General features: G+C 37.0%; 1 protein-coding gene and 1 non-coding gene across 2 annotated transcripts; one reads left to right on the top strand and one right to left on the bottom strand.

The window, feature by feature from the left end:
• Positions 1-1,703: 1,703 nt before the first annotated feature.
• TRNAG-UCC lies at positions 1,704-1,775 on the bottom strand. Its single transcript has one exon. It is a non-coding gene; the product is annotated as a tRNA-Gly (tRNA).
• Positions 1,776-5,119: 3,344 nt separating this feature from the next.
• Positions 5,120-12,109, top strand: LOC119993513 (pleiotropic drug resistance protein 1-like). The gene is made up of 24 exons (XM_038840672.1): positions 5,120-5,609; positions 5,735-5,855; positions 5,934-6,022; positions 6,114-6,198; positions 6,277-6,436; positions 6,529-6,605; positions 6,692-6,748; positions 6,875-6,965; positions 7,079-7,380; positions 7,476-7,757; positions 7,865-8,181; positions 8,284-8,444; positions 8,537-8,640; positions 8,740-8,896; positions 8,979-9,071; positions 9,153-9,310; positions 9,434-9,766; positions 9,866-10,156; positions 10,255-10,338; positions 10,423-10,556; positions 10,750-10,977; positions 11,063-11,234; positions 11,515-11,769; positions 11,852-12,109. The coding sequence occupies exons 1-24, from the start codon at positions 5,278-5,280 to the stop codon at positions 12,107-12,109; spliced, it is 4,341 nt and encodes a 1,446-aa protein (XP_038696600.1). The 5' UTR covers positions 5,120-5,277.
• The last annotated feature ends 326 nt before the right edge of the window (positions 12,110-12,435 follow it).

The raw sequence follows: 12,435 nt of genomic DNA, 5'->3' as shown, positions 1-12,435 counted from the left end.
GAGTATGTTTTGTTGTGGGACTCACTTGGAGAAACAACATGGGGCATGAGCTTTGCCATTCCCCCATGCTAGTCCCATCAAAATGGAGCCAACAAATTGACTTCATTGGAACAATTTTTTTATCCATGGCTCAACAAATGGGATGTCAAATTGGATCCATGCCCCCCCAAAATTCATCCACTGCAATTGCTTATGGTTTTATACTTGTGGTGTGACAGAGGATACCAGTGTGGTGGAGATGGTGTCCCCAGTTTCATGGACATTGTATGGACTTGTTGCTTCACAATTTGGAGACCTAGAAGATGAATTAGAGGATGGAGAATAGTTGGTCATTTTGTTAGCTCTTACTTCGCACGACTTCTTACCAGGCGTTGCAGTCATAATCGTTGGGATTGCAGTATTCTTTGGCTTCATCTTTGGCTTGCTTGTCAATTAAGGTATTCAACTTCCAGAAAAAGATAACAGTGTAATAGATGTAAAGACAAGACAATAAGGACCCATCAATCCTTGTATCATAGATTTTGTTCAATTTTGTCTAATATATATATAGTATTTGTGTGTATGCTGAGAGTTTGACGTCTCCTCTTCTTCCTTTTCTCTTCATATGCTGTGTTTAGTCCTAAAACTAAACCTTCCATGTACAACAAAATAAGTCAACTTGCTGTATCAGCAAAGATAGTCCACCTCCAAAAAGAAGGCCTTGAGGATAAAAAAATGGGAGTTGGGATGTGGCTGGAGGCAGGAATTCAGCTTTTCAGTAATAAGAGTTTTCCTGGAATAAGAAAATAGACAAAGAAGAAGAAGAAAGAAAGGGAAAAAATAAAATAAAATTGGGGAGAGACAATTAAGAAGTTAAAGAGTCTCTGACTGAAATACTTGCATGGTTTCCTACGGTGAGTAGGAGTTTGCAGAGGAATGAAATGTGGGATTGGATGATAAATCCCTGGGCCCCCACGCATAATCCAAGGCCCAACCCTCACACCCACGAATGGGCCGGGCTGTAGCCAAGGCCCTCATGGGCAGGGATAGGGGGAAGAGAAGCCCGTCCCATGAAAACCTTGGTTACTGTGGGAGGAAGGCCCTCCCACTTATATACTACGTTGGCATGCCCACATCTTCCGATGTGGGATCATGACAGTTTCCTACGGTGACTCGGTGAGTAGGAGTTTGCAGAGGAATGAAATGTGGGATTGGATGATAAAGTGCAATGATGCAGGAGTTAGAATGGTAGAGGTACGAGCGAAAGAAAGCGAGATTAGAGAACAAAGCAAGTTTTAGTTGGGATGGTTAAGTTGGTTGTCAAACTCTTTACAAATGGTTAGTAGGGATGAGTTGGCGGATTGAGTTTAGATCCATTCATGGGACAGCATGGTCCAGGCCTGCATCGACATGGCCCAAGACCAAGTTTAAGCCCATCTTCTTTTGAGGCCCTAGCTGGGCTCTTGTGGGTCAGCTTGAGCAATCTAAAGGGGGCTGAACATGTACGAACTTATATAAAACCCTAAGGTCCGGTACTCCGGTCTCTTTCAAAGACGACAAATTATCAGGTGCTACAAAGGCCATGGGAGAAGTGGTGGCCATTGGCCAAGATGGACAATCAAGGGATCATGATTTGATCGAACGGCTAGGACGCAACGATGACTCATTGTGGTACAAAAAGACTTCATCAAAAGGTCAACTCTGATGCGAAATCCAAAAAAGCATGCGTCTGCCGGGAGTCGAACCCGGGTCTATTGCTTGGAAGGCAATTATCCTAACCGTTGGACTACAGACGCTGATGCTCAAAATGTCGCCCTAATGTATTTAATAGAGAAGATATTTGCGCAACTTATTACAAATTACCAGCTTAAGAGTTGAGAGTTGCCAATGGTACCATTAATATGGACTTGATAATAACGATAGAAAATCAACACAAGAAATGTCTTCATGATGGTCTGTCTTCGATATACCTCATTTTAGGATCTTATAAGAAAATTCATATATATATATATAGTCAATCAACGACCATTTGAATGTGTTCATGATGGTCTGTCTCTGACTTGCAGGTTTATTTTGGAATTAGTTTAGGAAAATGTATATAGATATATATGTTATATATGTATACATATTCTATTCAATCAAACAACGACATTTGTTGATGCTATGTATGTATACTGGAATCACATAAAAATTGATCATAGAATATGCTCCTCAACATCATCTGCAACATTAAATAATGAACCCACTAATTACTCATATATATATATGTATATATATATATATAGGAATTCTCTTATCGTACTCAAACATTATATATATATATATATATGTAGTCAACTTATATATATGTATATGTCATATGCGCGTGATTATGTAGCTTGTATATATGCGACAAAACTTGTTTTGGAAAAGATTCCATTCGAGTTATTCCTAGTTTGTGTGGTGGATGGAACCAATTAAATTAATTAACAGGATGCGTACATAACTCCAAAGGCATTCACACACAAAACAAAAAAAAAAAAGAATTGCTTATCATTTGAAAGTACCCTACAACTCATAATAAGAAGCTAATATATATAAAAGAATTCTTCAATGCGGATTTAAAATACGGACCTAAAATACGCATCAATTTTTGAAAATATTGATAACTAAAATGAGAAGTGGGGTTGATCGTTTTGGGTCTCACATGTTCTAAAAATATAATTGTTTATCTTTGTATTTGAAAAGTACCCTACAACAGTACAACTAATGAGAAGCTAATATATATAATAATTTTAGTACAAATACAAAATACAAAATAGAAGCCAATGAAGTAACACCTCAAATGATTTGGTCATTCGTGACGCTGAGAACTCCAAATTTGGGTGGCTGAAGTTAATGAAAACTATATAATATAATGTAATATGATATAATATAAAGTATGATCATATCAATTTAGTTGACCGACTTGGATTTTTTATTTATTATTATTTGGGATTCGAACAAACCACCCACTTTGGTGCATGTACCCTATATACATAAAATAAGATATGTAAGTACACAGTAAATAAAATATATATCTAAAATGGACCGACCCTTCTTTTTCCCCGGATCCATTGGGATTTTGTACAAATATGGGAACATATGATCATGCACAATGGCGAATTTTGAAAAATAATTGACGTGGCTCGGTTAATGTGAGCGTTGAGAATATATTGGGAGGGGAACTAAAGGTAGATGGGGTTCGGGCCCCTAAAATCTTTTTTTTTTGCTAAAAGGTGACATAATAAGCAAATATCTATCTAATTATTAAATTAAGTAAATATCTATATAGTAAATAAATTAAGTAAATATTTAACATTAAAACATAAATATTCAAGATAACAAAAAAAATATTTAAGTTGTGCCAAAATGATTTTTTAGCGAGTATAAATCTTTTATCATCATGTACGAATGTGTATCAATCAATATTTATTCTCTTGCACGAGTGTGTATCAATCAATAATTATAATTTTTACATCAACCATACATATTATATAGTTATTATAAAATATATAAATTTCTAAGTAATACAAACATTATACTTATATTTATGGTAAATACTTATAATTTAAGCTGATTTTTTTTTAAAAAATAATTTGTGGGGGGCGATGTATAACATGCATCCGCCACTTATCATGCACTCATTTTAGATTTAGGTGTCGTTTGGTTTGCGGAATATAACTTTTCAAGAATAAGAGTTTTCATTTTGTCAATAATTCTTTTGTTTAATTGGTGTAATTTTTGAAATTCTAGAATTTCAAGGAATATAGGTTCTAAATATAACTACCAAAAGAAAATATTAGCTACAATTGTTTAATATATTATTTTAAATTATATATGATAACAAGGATATTTTTATTTCATCCTAATTTTTTTACTTTAATCAAATATAGCTAAGGAAACCAATGATATCAATAAAGACAATGTAATCCAAATAGTCGTAAAGAAAAACGATGCTAGGAAAGGTAATTTTTCGATATCATCTTTCCATTTTCATCTTTAGATTCGCGAATCAAACAAGGATCGGTTTTATGGAGGTTTAAGTAGGGAGAATCCAAAACTCAATATTTCAAGGGTAGGGACAAAGTAGTTAGCCTATTACATATATACCATGTTGTCATGAATTTCCCGTGATGAAACATGTTATGTAAATATCCTTTTATAATAACCATTTAATGACAACAACAAAATATTTTACTTTTTACTTTAGTGGGTAAGCTTTTTGTGCGTAAGATAAATACTTGTTTGACCCGTTAAATATTTGCTCATATGAATTTGGGATTCCGCAATTCTCCGGAGATGACAGATTTCAAAATTATCATCAAATGACACAAAAAATCCTAATTTTGAGATCCATCGATTGTTGGGGATTGGGGTGCAAATACACAAAAAAAAAGGGGGGGAAATGTCAAAAAAGTCAAGTTTGGATACCGTAAATGTCTGAAATATTCCATGTAAAGTATCAAATATATTTTACATCAAGTGTCTTCACACTTTGATACTGACCGTTGGATGAAATTTTTGAGTCTGAACTTTAATTTGAGAACCCCGAATCCTGTCCATACAATGACAATATTATTTAAATATTTAGTAACCAAGAGGATATTCACATACATGAACTACTTCAAGATTTTTTTGTTAAATTGAAATCATTTTTCATGGGGTATATATAAATATATGAATTATTTTATGAGGGTGTAAAATACGGATCACCCTTTTACCGTTGATCTGGAACGTGTGGTTCTCAAAGTAGTGTCCTCACTTGTCATTTTACTTATCTACCCTCTTAAAAAGCAGTCTGCATTTTACATCGACATTCTCAAGTGCGGATGTCCGTAACTTAATAACTTGCATACCCCACTTTTTAAGTGTTTTCAAAGTGAAATGATAAGTGGATCCGACATATTTCAAATCAACGGTGAAATTGAGGTGCATAAATTAATATAACTTGGAGGTATCCGTATATAAGATAATTCCTGATTATATCTATATGTATGTATGTATGTATGTATGTATATATAAATCATGTAATAGAGTTTGACCTTCAAAGCTACTACGAAATAATTTCTGTGTAAGTATATCTGTATATATGTATCAATCACATGCGTGTCTCCATTAAAAGGAATCAAAATCTTATCAAATATCTCTGCAGAAACAACAGAGAAGTATGTATTTCCGGATACTCAGAGGATTCAGCTTTAAATCTTTCTTGAATGAAGTGTGTGATATATACTATATAGAGAGTTTAATTAATAAGTTCTCTTTGCTTGTATAGAAATGGATATTAGGAGTGATGCTGATGCATATAGAGTTGGTAGTGCACGTCTAGGGAGTTCAAGCATCTGGAGGAACACAACAATGGAAGTTTTCTCCAAGTCTTCTCGAGAAGAAGACGACGAAGAAGCACTCAAATGGGCCGCTATTGAGAGACTTCCAACGTATTTACGAGTAAGGAGGGGTATACTTGCTGAAGCTGAGGGACAAGCTAGAGAGATTGACATTAATGATCTTGGATTACTTGAAAGAAAGAACCTCTTGGATAGGCTTGTCAAGATTGCGGAGGAAGATAACGAGCGATTCTTGTTGAAGCTCAAGGAACGCATTGATAGGTAACCTTTCTGCTGTCATTAGCTTAAGCTACTAAATATGTGCAAAAGACTGAAATCGGGTATCTTTTTTTGTGTTCTTCAACCGTTTGATGAAATGCCGTGTTGTGTTTCTTTGGGAATCACAGAGTTGGGATTGATATGCCGACGATTGAAGTCCGGTTTGAGCATTTAAATGTGGAAGCAGAGGCTTATGTAGGAGGAAGAGCAGTGCCTACCATTTTCAACTTCTGTGTTAATACCTTAGAAGTAAGTATGTATGCTGCTTCTGTTTATCTTTTTTGGTTCTGATTGAAACTCAACTTATAATACTCCTTCTGTCGAAAGGGTGTCTTGAAATTTCTTCATATTTTTCCAAGTCAAAAGAGACCATTACCGATCTTAAACAATATCAGTGGAATCATCAAACCGGGAAGGTAAGGATAAAAATTCAATTAGAATATCTGTCAGAGACTCTGCAATGGCGAAAACAAATCCAAAATCACAGTATTGATCTGGTTTATGCAGAATGACATTGCTTTTAGGCCCCCCAAGTTCAGGGAAGACCACCTTACTACTAGCTTTGGCTGGAAAACTTGATAAAGATTTAAAAGTAAGTACTCGGTAGTCGGTAGATTAAAGTCAAATATAGTCTTTCTAGTTAAGATCTAATTTACTTACTGAACTTCAGGTTTCTGGGAGTGTTACATATAATGGACATGGAATGAAAGATTTTGTACCGCAGAGGTCAGCGGCTTACATTAGTCAGTATGATCTTCACATACCAGAATTGACAGTGAGAGAAACACTGAATTTCTCAGCAAGATGTCAAGGGATTGGATCTCGTTATGGTCAGTTCATATAAACATATTACTTTGACATGTCCATTATTAAGTTCAGAACTGAAAATGTTCTCAGAATAAAACTGTGGAAAACTATGTAGGGATGCTGGAAGAACTAACAAGGAGGGAGAAAGCCGAAAATATTAAGCCTGATCCTGATCTTGATCTCTACATGAAGGTGAGAAAAATACAGGAAAAGTAAAATAGTGTTGCAAGAAGTGTTAATTTCATTAAGGAAATGCTTTGGTGCTTCTCATTTCACAGGCAGCAGTGCTGAACGGCCAGCAGGAGTCAAATGTCGTTACAGATTATTTTCTGAAGGTATTGCCTAAAATTTCAGTGATCTGCGCTAATGAATTATCATGATAAGAAGATATGGACAATCAAAATAACTAAATTTGTTTTACATTTGTTTTCCTCTTTTGTCTGCTTTTTATTGCTTTACAGATTTTGGGACTTGAGGTATGTGCAGATACCTTGGTGGGGGATGAAATGATACGAGGCATCTCTGGTGGACAAAAGAAGCGGGTCACGACAGGTACAAGATCATAACAAATAATTATATATGTTTTACACTTTTGGACAGTCCTATTCATCGACGCCAGATTTAAGGTTTATTCGTCTGAGTTGATGTTCTGTTGTATGACATAGGTGAGATGCTGGTTGGACCAGCTAGAGCACTTTTCATGGATGAGATATCAACTGGTTTGGACAGCTCAACAACATATCAGATAGTGAATTCACTGAGACAATCTATACACATCCTCAATGGAACTGCTCTTATCTCTCTCCTTCAGCCGGCACCAGAGACATACAACCTTTTTGATGATATAATTCTCCTCTCGGATGGCCAAATTGTGTATCAAGGTCCACGCGAAAATGTGCTCGAGTTCTTTGAATACATGGGCTTCAAATGTCCTGAGAGAAAAGGAGTTGCTGACTTTTTACAAGAAGTACTAATTCTAGTTTTGATCACAAGTCCTGCCTAGTTTATATTATCAAATGTATTGAGTATATTTATGAAATTTCTATGTTGGTTTTGCATTAGGTGACATCGAGGAAAGATCAAGAGCAGTACTGGATGCGTAGAGACGAGCCTTATGGCTTTGTTACGGTAAAGGATTTCGCTGAAGCATTTCAGTCATTTCACGTCGGTCGAAGACTAGGCGATGAACTATCTGTACCATTTGACAAGTCCAAAGGCCACCCTGCTGCTTTAACAACCAACAAGTATGGTGTCAGCAAGAAGGAATTGTTGAAAATCTGCTTGTCAAGAGAATTTCTGCTTATGAAGAGAAACTCATTCTTCTACATTTTTAAATTGTCCCAAGTGAGTAGTGTTAATATTCATGGATAACTTACTTGGTTTAAATTCAGAAAGTTACCATTTGAAGATACTAATTTATGGCTATTCGTTTCTCATCCTACCGTGGACAGCTTACCATTATGGCTACTGTAACAATGACACTATTTTTCCGAACGGAGATGCACCGGGAGACAGTAACTGATGGAGGGATATATCTGGGTGCACTCTTCTTTGCTATGTTGATGATCATGTTTAATGGATATGCGGAGCTCGCATTGTCCATCATGAAACTCCCTGTCTTCTACAAGCAAAGGGACCTACTCTTCTTTCCTTCATGGGCATATTCCCTACCTACATGGGTTCTCAAGATTCCGATCACGTTTGTAGAAGTAGCCATTTGGGTGATTCTGGTTTATTATGTTACTGGCTTTGATCCAAATATTGAGAGGTGATAAAAATCTTAAACTAATGAATTCAAAACTTTTGAATGATAGGTTGTAGAATTTGATGATTTCTTTTTTTCCTTTTTCGTTTTTTTTTTCTGAAACAGATTTTTCAGACAATACTTCCTATTCCTATGCGTTAATCAGATGGCATCCGGATTGTTTCGATTCATGGGGGCTCTAGGAAGGAATGTAATTGTTGCCAACACCCTTGGAACATGTGCATTACTTGCAATTATGGTCCCAGGTGGATTCATCATATCAAAAGGTGAATTAAGAATATAAGTATTACTAGTTTTCATCGTTTTATGGTTATAAGTTTTGATGGTGAAGACTGTTTCTTCTTTTGAACTGAACCAGATGATATAAAGCCATGGTGGATTTGGGGTTATTGGTTCTCACCAATGATGTACGCGCAGAATGCTATAGCAGTAAATGAGTTTCTCGGGAATAGCTGGAGTCACGTAGGCATTTTTCTCCTGAACTTTGAGTGATGAAAACAAACATAAAATAGAAGGCTGACTACAGAATTCAATCAACTGATAAGATTTCGTTTGTTACAGGTTCCTCCAAACCAAACAGAACCATTGGGAGTTTCAGTTTTGAAGTCTCGCGGGATTCCTACTGAAGCACGATGGTATTGGATTGGAGCAGGAACTTTAATAGGATATTGTATTCTGTTCAATCTCCTCTGCATTGTTGCTCTGAAGTACTTGAATCGTAAGTACTACAATTTTCCTACTTTTTTCAGATTTCTTAAAGTTTTATTGCCGATGTTCTGAAATGAAGAAATGAAATGCAGCCTTTGGGAAACCTCAGGCAGTACTATCCAAAGAAGCCTTGGCTGAGAAGATTTCTAGTAAAGCTGGAGAGTCTGTTGAGCTATCAAATAGGGGTAAGGTCTCTTCCAGGTTGATAATAGTATTTTCCTGTTTCTGCTTTGAACGATAGTTTAGACAGTATTGTAACAATGCAGAAGGAGGTAGTGAGAATAAAAGAAATATTTCATCTAGGACTCCGTCATCAAGGGTAGGCAGTTTCAATGAACGTAACCCTAAACGTGGGATGGCTCTTCCTTTTGAACCACTTTCTGTCACTTTTGATGAGGTCAGATATGCTGTAGACATGCCAAAGGTATCTCCAAAGATCTTATCTAATAGGCTACAATAGACAGGTGTTTCATATAAAGTTATGACATATACTATGTATGACGCCTCTGCTAATTTCAGTGCTCGCACGTATACTTCATGTTTGCAGGAAATGAAAACTCATGGAGTTACCGAGGATCGTCTAGTACTTTTGAAAAGTGTTACTGGTGCTTTTAGGCCCGGTATTCTAACAGCTCTAATGGGTGTTAGTGGTGCTGGCAAGACCACTTTGATGGATGTTTTGGCTGGAAGGAAAACGGGGGGTTATATTGAGGGAGACATCAAAATTTCTGGGTATCCTAAGAAGCAAGAAACTTTTGCTCGCGTTGCGGGTTATTGTGAGCAAACTGATATCCATTCCCCACATGTCACAGTCTATGAATCGTTGATTTATTCTGCATGGCTTCGATTATCACCTGATGTCAAGTCTGATACCAGAAAGGTAAAAAGAAGGTTGACAGCATTCAAGATATTCGATATTTTCTACGTCTTGTTTAGCCATGTCTTGTTTTTTGAATCTATCGGAAATGATGGTCTGCAGATGTTTGTTGAAGAAGTCATGGAGCTTGTTGAGCTGAACTCTTTGAGGGAGGCACTTGTTGGATTGCCTGGAGTTAATGGCCTCTCAACCGAGCAGCGCAAGAGGCTCACGATTGCAGTTGAGCTCGTCGCTAACCCATCTATAATCTTCATGGATGAACCGACCTCAGGACTTGACGCCAGGGCAGCAGCAATAGTAATGAGGACAGTAAGGAACACGGTGGACACTGGACGAACTGTTGTCTGCACTATCCACCAGCCAAGCATAGATATATTTGATGCTTTTGATGAGGTGAGATAAAATGTTCGAGTTAAACTGAGGAACCAATTATGTCTTCATTGATATTCATATCTGCATGAAAGTTAAAAAAATACTACATCTTGCTTCAGCTATTTTTGTTGAAAAGGGGAGGTGAAGAAATATATGCCGGTCCATTAGGCCACCATTCTTCACACCTCATCGAGTATTTTCAGGTAAGGAAAAGAAGTATGGCATATGAAGCTCTTTCCACTATGTCAGATAAAAAGCTGAATTTTTTTTCCTATTTTCGATCAAAGGGAGTTGAGGGAGTTCCAAAGATTAAGGATGGATACAATCCTGCGACTTGGATGTTAGAGGTTACTTCGGCAGCACAAGAAGCAGCTCTGGGAGTCAACTTCACAGAAATATACAGGAACTCAGAGCTATATAGGTAGAGAAACATTCAAACCCTGCCGTTAAGGATTTAATTAAACAATCTCTTCAATTTTCAGACAAATTTAACTCTTCAATATGTCGGATAACTGAAATTCGCTAAACTTGAATGAGAAGTTTCAATGAACTTACCGAAGCTTAATGAACTTTTTGTATTGCTATTGATAAGGTATTAATTGTCGATGATTCAGGAGATGTAAAGCCTTGGTGAAGGAATTAAGTGTCCCTGCACCAGGTTCCAAAGATCTATACTTCCCAACTCGATACACTCAATCATTCTTCACACAGTCTATGGCTTGTCTATGGAAGCAGCATTGGTCATATTGGCGAAACCCACCATACACCGCAGTCAGATTTCTATTCACAACTTTCATTGCCATTTTGTTCGGGACGATGTTCTGGGATTTAGGCTCCAAAAGGTATAAAGAAGCTTAAGATATTGTTATGATTGTGTCATGATTTATACTAATTCTCCAACTTAAGGTGAGTTCTTGTGAATTGCAGAGGAAGGCAACAAGATCTCTTCAATGCAATGGGTTCTATGTATGCTGCTGTGCTCTTCGTAGGAGTACAGAATGCTTCATCAGTTCAGCCAGTAGTGGCTATTGAGAGAACTGTCTTTTACAGAGAAAGAGCTGCTGGAATGTATTCAGCATTGCCTTACGCCTTTGGACAAGTAAACAACTAGCTGTAGTTTGTAGAATTCGACAAGCAAAATTGATTAAGATCCCAGCACTTGGTATCCCAGTTATCCCAATTGCTGAGTTGGATGCACAGGATTCAAGTGAATTCATGGGTTCCACATGTCCTACGTGAATACGTGATGCACATGAAATCTTACATGGCTGCTAGGATAACTAGGATACAAACTACTGGGATCCGTATCATAACTTTTCGACAAGGTAGACTTGCATTTTCAGTCAAAATGATTAGCTGCCTCAAAATGTGTTATGCAGGTCATGATTGAGATCCCATACATTTTCATTCAGACCATCGTCTACGGGATCATTGTATACGCTATGATAGGATTTCACTGGACGGTTGCCAAGTTCTTCTGGTATATCTTCTTCATGTACTTCACCTTTTTATACTTCACATTCTATGGCATGATGACGGTGGCCGTTACTCCCAACCACAACATTGCTGCCATTGTCTCCTCCGCCTTTTACTCACTCTGGAACCTTTTCTCTGGATTCATCGTTCCAAAAACAGTAAGCGCAAACATATCTCCTCTTGTACTCAGCTTCCTGTTTCCTCACAGCGACTAATGGTTTTATACTTGTGGTGTGACAGAGGATACCAGTGTGGTGGAGATGGTACTACTATCTGTCCCCAGTTTCATGGACATTGTATGGACTAGTTACTTCACAATTTGGAGACCTTGAAGATGAATTAAAGGATGGAGAAATAGTTAGTCATTTTGTTAGCTCTTACTTCGGGTTTGATCACGACTTCTTACCAGGCGTTGCAGTCATAACAGTTGGGATTGCAGTATTCTTTGGCTTCATCTTTGGCTTGTCAATTAAGGTATTCAACTTCCAGAAAAGATAATAGTGTAATAGAGGTATATTCAAGACAATAAGAACTAATCAATCCTTGTATCATAGATTTTGTTCAATTTTGTCATATATATATATATATATATATATATATAGGATTTGTGTACACTAAGTCTAAGAGTTTGACGTCTCTCCTCTTCTTCTTTCTCTCTTCATATGCTGTGTTCAATCCTAAATCTAACCTTTTCAAGTTCAACAAATTCACATTTACTCCTCAAGTACACACCCACAAATTTTTCCTCTCCAAGGGTTGCACTCCCTCAGTCACTTTTGCTAGGAGAGGGAGATTAGGGGGAAGGTAGAGTTCTCATTGCATGA

This window comes from Tripterygium wilfordii, chromosome 23 (genome assembly GCF_013401445.1).
Source record: "Tripterygium wilfordii isolate XIE 37 chromosome 23, ASM1340144v1, whole genome shotgun sequence".
Classification (NCBI taxonomy): Eukaryota; Viridiplantae; Streptophyta; class Magnoliopsida; order Celastrales; family Celastraceae; genus Tripterygium; species Tripterygium wilfordii.
Note: the sequence above shows the minus strand (reverse complement) of the source record. Positions and strands in the feature narration are given on the sequence as shown.

What these genes read in the sequence shown, in the direction of transcription:
- LOC119993513 (XM_038840672.1), top strand. Translation starts at nt 5,278, where the DNA reads ATGGATATTAGGAGTGATGCTGATGCATATAGAGTTGGTAGTGCACGT. An exon ending in AACTTGATAAAGATTTAAAA is followed by an intron (nt 6,199 to 6,276) that starts GTAAGTACTCGG and finishes ACTGAACTTCAG; the next exon opens with GTTTCTGGGAGTGTTACATA. An exon ending in ACATTTTTAAATTGTCCCAA is followed by an intron (nt 7,758 to 7,864) that starts GTGAGTAGTGTT and finishes TACCGTGGACAG; the next exon opens with CTTACCATTATGGCTACTGT.